A 4,376-nucleotide genomic window follows, 5' to 3' on the forward strand; every position below is an offset into this window, starting at 1 on the left:
AGAGCTACACATGGAGGGGATGGTGGGATAAAATACGTAACTGGCGGATGGATAAACAGCTGGCGCTGTTGGGAATCAGTGTTCAGATCCCCAGATGTGTATCGGAGTGGCAAAAAGCATCCAAGAGGAGGCCAGCTGTGGACAGGGTGTTAATTTCTTCTCCAATCAGAAAGGTCATTTCTCCAGTCGGGGAAAGCTTCCCCAGACGGCCTTAATCCGAGAGATAAAAAGACATCCCCCCCCCCCAGCTTAAAGCAGCCTGGGGGAGGGAGAGAATTTCACTGGGAGAAACTGCGGGAAGAGTTAACCCCCTCCCTTCCATGGCCCTCATCCATACGCTCCCTTGCTCCCTCCCAGCAGGTGTTCTTTGCAGCTCGATTAGACACCTAGGGATCCGCTCAAGGCTTCCTGGAATCTAACGTAGTTTGGCCCCCATAATGGGGAGGGGGGAGAAACCATGGACACGGGCAGTGTTCCCTCTAAGCTGAGTTAGTGTGAGCTAACTGACAGTTTTTTAGCCTCTGGCTCACACATTTTCATCTTAGCTCAGGAAGGAGGGCTCCAGAGCAAACTAATTGATGCGGTAGTCAAATCACTCGCTCACCACTTGAATGCCAGTCGTTCACCAAGTAGAAATTTTGCTCACAAGACTCCACGGCTTAGAGGGAGCATTGTTGGCAAGTCTCTGTTCCAACTCCCTGTACTGGAAGATGTCCTTAAGTGCACAAAACATGGAGAGTAACAACTAAGGGTCATTTCCTGCAGGAGTGCACAGGAGCGGAGCACAAAGCCCCAGCATATGAGGACTGAGGCCCAATAAGAATTTGCTCTGCTGTTTTGCCGGACCCACGCTGGAACAGAAATCCCCCTCGTCACTGCATGCCACTTTCACTTGGAGCGACTGTCGGAGTTTATGACGGTGTCCACACTGCATGCCGGGTTTCACTTTGTTTGATCTCTCGGTTTTATGGCGGCCGCCTGCATTGATTTTTGTCTGTTTTTTGGCGCTTTAGGGCTCACACATTTTCATCTTAGCTCAGGAAGGAGGGCTCCAGAGCAAACTAATTGATGCGGTAGTCAAATCACTCGCTCACCACTTGAATGCCAGTAGCTCAAAAAATAGAATTTTTGCTCACAAGATTCCACAGCGGAGAGGGAGCATTGGACACGGGTTCTCCCTAGGACCGGCCATGGGCGGGAGCCCCCTCGCGAATGCTGGCATCTCCCACTAACAGCTGGCGACAGAACAAAGCCCCAGCATATGAGGACTGAGGCCCAATAAGAATTTGCTCTGCTGTTTTGCCGGACCCACGCTGGAACAGAAATCCCCCTCGACACTGCATGCCACTTTCACTTGGAGCGACTGTCGGAGTTTATGACGGTGTCCACACTGCATGCCGGGTTTCACTTTGTTTGATCTCTCGGTTTTATGGCGGCCGTCTGCATAGATTTATGGCTGTTTTATGGCCATTCAGGGGTGACTCTGCAGTCAGTAAGGCGTTGCCCCAGGTTATCTGTATGCGGTTTTGAGCCGTATTTTTTTCTGTTCCACTGTGGGTTTGGTAAAACGACGGAGCGAATGCTAGATGCAGATTGGGCCTGAGAGGTGGAACCATCAGAGAAGGCAGACCACACAGACAGTAATATCATTTGTTTGACCACTGAGGAAGGCCAACGGGCTAAAACCTGTACAATCTGGGTCAATAATGGTTATTTCTGGTCGTGACTGTCCACCTTGATCCTTAATTGAGTCTATCACCAGGGCCAACGTCTGTTTTTTAATCTACTTTGTAATAAAGGTAAAGGTTTCCCTTGCTCGAAAGCCAGTCGATTCTGACTCTAGGGGTGCGGTGCTCATCTCCGTTTCCAAGCCGAAGAGCCAGCGCTGTCCGAAGGCGTTTCCATGGCCATGTGGCCGGTATGACTGATAGCCCAGGTGCACAGACTGCTGTTACCTTCCCACCGAAGCGGTACCTATTTATCTACTTGCAATTTCTTGCTTTCGAACATACATGTACATTTTTGTATATCTGTCCATATTTAATGTTTTTAATCTGACTAACAGCATTATCAGGCCTGCAGATTCAGATTTGGGGACTGCGAACCCCCCAAGAGAACGGGCCCACGCCCACTTACATTGGGAGAAGGTTCTAGCATGTTGTCTCCATGCCACCCGGAAATGGGCACAAAGGGGACAGTGGATGGGTTGTAGCCGATCTTCTTGATGTAGGCGCTGACTTCCTTGACGATCTCATCGTAGCGTTTCTCGCTGTACGGGGGCTCGGTGGAGTCCATCTTGTTGATGCCCACAATCAGCTGCTTGACGCCCAGGGTGTAGGCCAGGAGGGCGTGTTCGCGGGTCTGACCGTTCTTGGAGATGCCAGCTTCGAATTCACCTACACCAGCCGCCACGATCAAGACGGCACAGTCGGCCTGCAGGGGGGAGAAGGCAGAGAAACAGGGAAGAGCTCGTTAACAAGACCCCATGGATGACCAGAACCCCGAATGCCAAGGTTGAGGTTCTGATCCATCATTCTGCATCATATTGAGAGCCGGTGTGGTCTAGTGGTTAGTGTGTCAAACTAGGATCTCAGAAACCCAGATTCAAATCCCTACTGTGGCATCGAAGCTCGCTGGGTGACCTCGGGCCAATCACAAACTCTCAGCCAGGCCTCCCTCACAAGGCTGTTGTGAGGATAAAACGGAAGAGAAGAGAATTATGTAAGCCGCTTTGGGTCTCCATTGGGGAGAAAAGTGGGGTATAAATGAAGTAGATAAATAAATTGTTACAGAAGGGCAATCTATATAGAAATACGTGCGGCTGAAGAGGAGAGAGATTTGTTACAAGTGGCGCTCAAGTTTCAAAACTTAAAAGGTAAAGGTAAAGGTTCCCTTGCTCGAAAGCCAGTTGAGTCCGACTCTAGGGCTGCGGTGCTCATCTCCGTTTCAAAGCCAGCGCTGTCCGAAGACGTTTCCGTGGTCATGTGGCCGGCATGACTAAAGGCCAAGGCGCACGGAACGCTGTTACCTTCCCACCGAAGTGGTACCTATTTATCTACTTGCAATTCCTTGCTTTCGAACTGCTAGGTTGGCAGGGGCTGGAACCAGAGACGGGAGCTCACTCTGTCATGCGGCACACTCGGGTCTCGAACTGCTGAACTACCGACCTTCCACAGCCTGCAGTTCAGCGTCTTAACCACTTGAGCCACCGCAGCTCAAAACTTACTCAAGCGCAAAAGTGACAATTAACATGACTGTTGCTGTTATAAATATGTATGGTACACACACTTGGGATTTTATTTTTCCCCACGGCTGATTTATTTTTATTTATTTATTTATATTTACATTTATGCCCCCCCCCCCTGTAAACAGGCTCTGGGCGGCTTTAGATTCCATCCAGACACGATCTGCCCGCAAGGGCTGAGTACGGTGGACCTGGAATCCCTCAGTCACTACAGATGAAAATTATCTTAGCAAAACTCAGAAAAATGACCAGCCATAACCAATGCTCCCTCTAAGCTGTGGAGTCCTGCAAGCAAAAATTCTGAGCTACTGGCATTCCAAGTTGTGAGTGAGCGAGTTGGCTGCTGAAGAAATTAGTTTGCTCTGGAGCCGTCCTTCCTGAATTGAGACAAAAGTGTGTGAGCCGGAGGCTAAAAACTGTGAGCTAGCTCGCACTGACTCAGCTTAGAGGGAACACTGGCCAGGACCATTGTGAACGGTCTCTGTACTCCTCTTGATCACATCTGAATTTTACATCATTACACCTCACCCTCCTTTGCCTGCAGTAAGGGCTTTTAACCCTGATACATAGAGCCATCGACAGCCTAAAGAACAGCAAGTCCTGCAAGGACATTCCAAACCAACACTAAGAGCTGACTGTGAGATAAGAACTTTGTATAGTGGTTACTGGCGGCTACTGTCGTACGAATATTAACAACTAGCACTTTAGAATGATTTTAGAATTTGTTTTAACTGTAACTTATGTTTCACTTTAATTACCTCTTTTTATGTAAGCTGTCCCGAGCCAGCTTTGGCCGGGGTAAAAATCTGAATAATAAATAAATAAACAAACTGCGGCTCAGGAGCCACATGTGGCTCTCACACGTATTGTGCGGCTCTCGGCAGGGCGGCTGGGGAAGCAAAGGGGAAGCGTGCCTCCCCAATTGGTCTTTTCTTCCCCAGCCAGTGTCCCCCTCCCTGGGTAGGCATGAGGTGTGTGTGGGGGGGGGAGCAGAGAAAGAAAGCAACTTTAACTTTAAATGCCTTCTTAAAGAGCCCCCCCACTGGCCGGCTTGGAGAAGGCATTTGTCTCTTGAAATCCCTTCTCCAAGCCAAGCCAGCCAGCGTGAGGGTCTTGGAAGATGCATTTAAAG

General features: G+C 49.5%; 1 protein-coding gene across 1 annotated transcript in view; it reads right to left on the bottom strand.

The window, feature by feature from the left end:
- LOC107109946 (elongation factor 1-alpha 2) overlaps positions 1 to 4,376 on the bottom strand; it is a 38,777-nt gene that overhangs the window by 26,710 nt on the left and 7,691 nt on the right. The window contains exon 3 of the mRNA XM_015410657.1: positions 2,137 to 2,433. Within this exon, the coding sequence (XP_015266143.1) occupies positions 2,137 to 2,433 (297 nt within the window). The remainder of the gene's footprint in view (positions 1 to 2,136; positions 2,434 to 4,376) is intronic.

The sequence above is a fragment of the Gekko japonicus genome, unplaced genomic scaffold, assembly GCF_001447785.1.
Source record: "Gekko japonicus isolate JY-2015 unplaced genomic scaffold, Gekko_japonicus_V1.1 scaffold4749, whole genome shotgun sequence".
In the NCBI taxonomy this organism is placed as follows: domain Eukaryota; kingdom Metazoa; phylum Chordata; class Lepidosauria; order Squamata; family Gekkonidae; genus Gekko; species Gekko japonicus.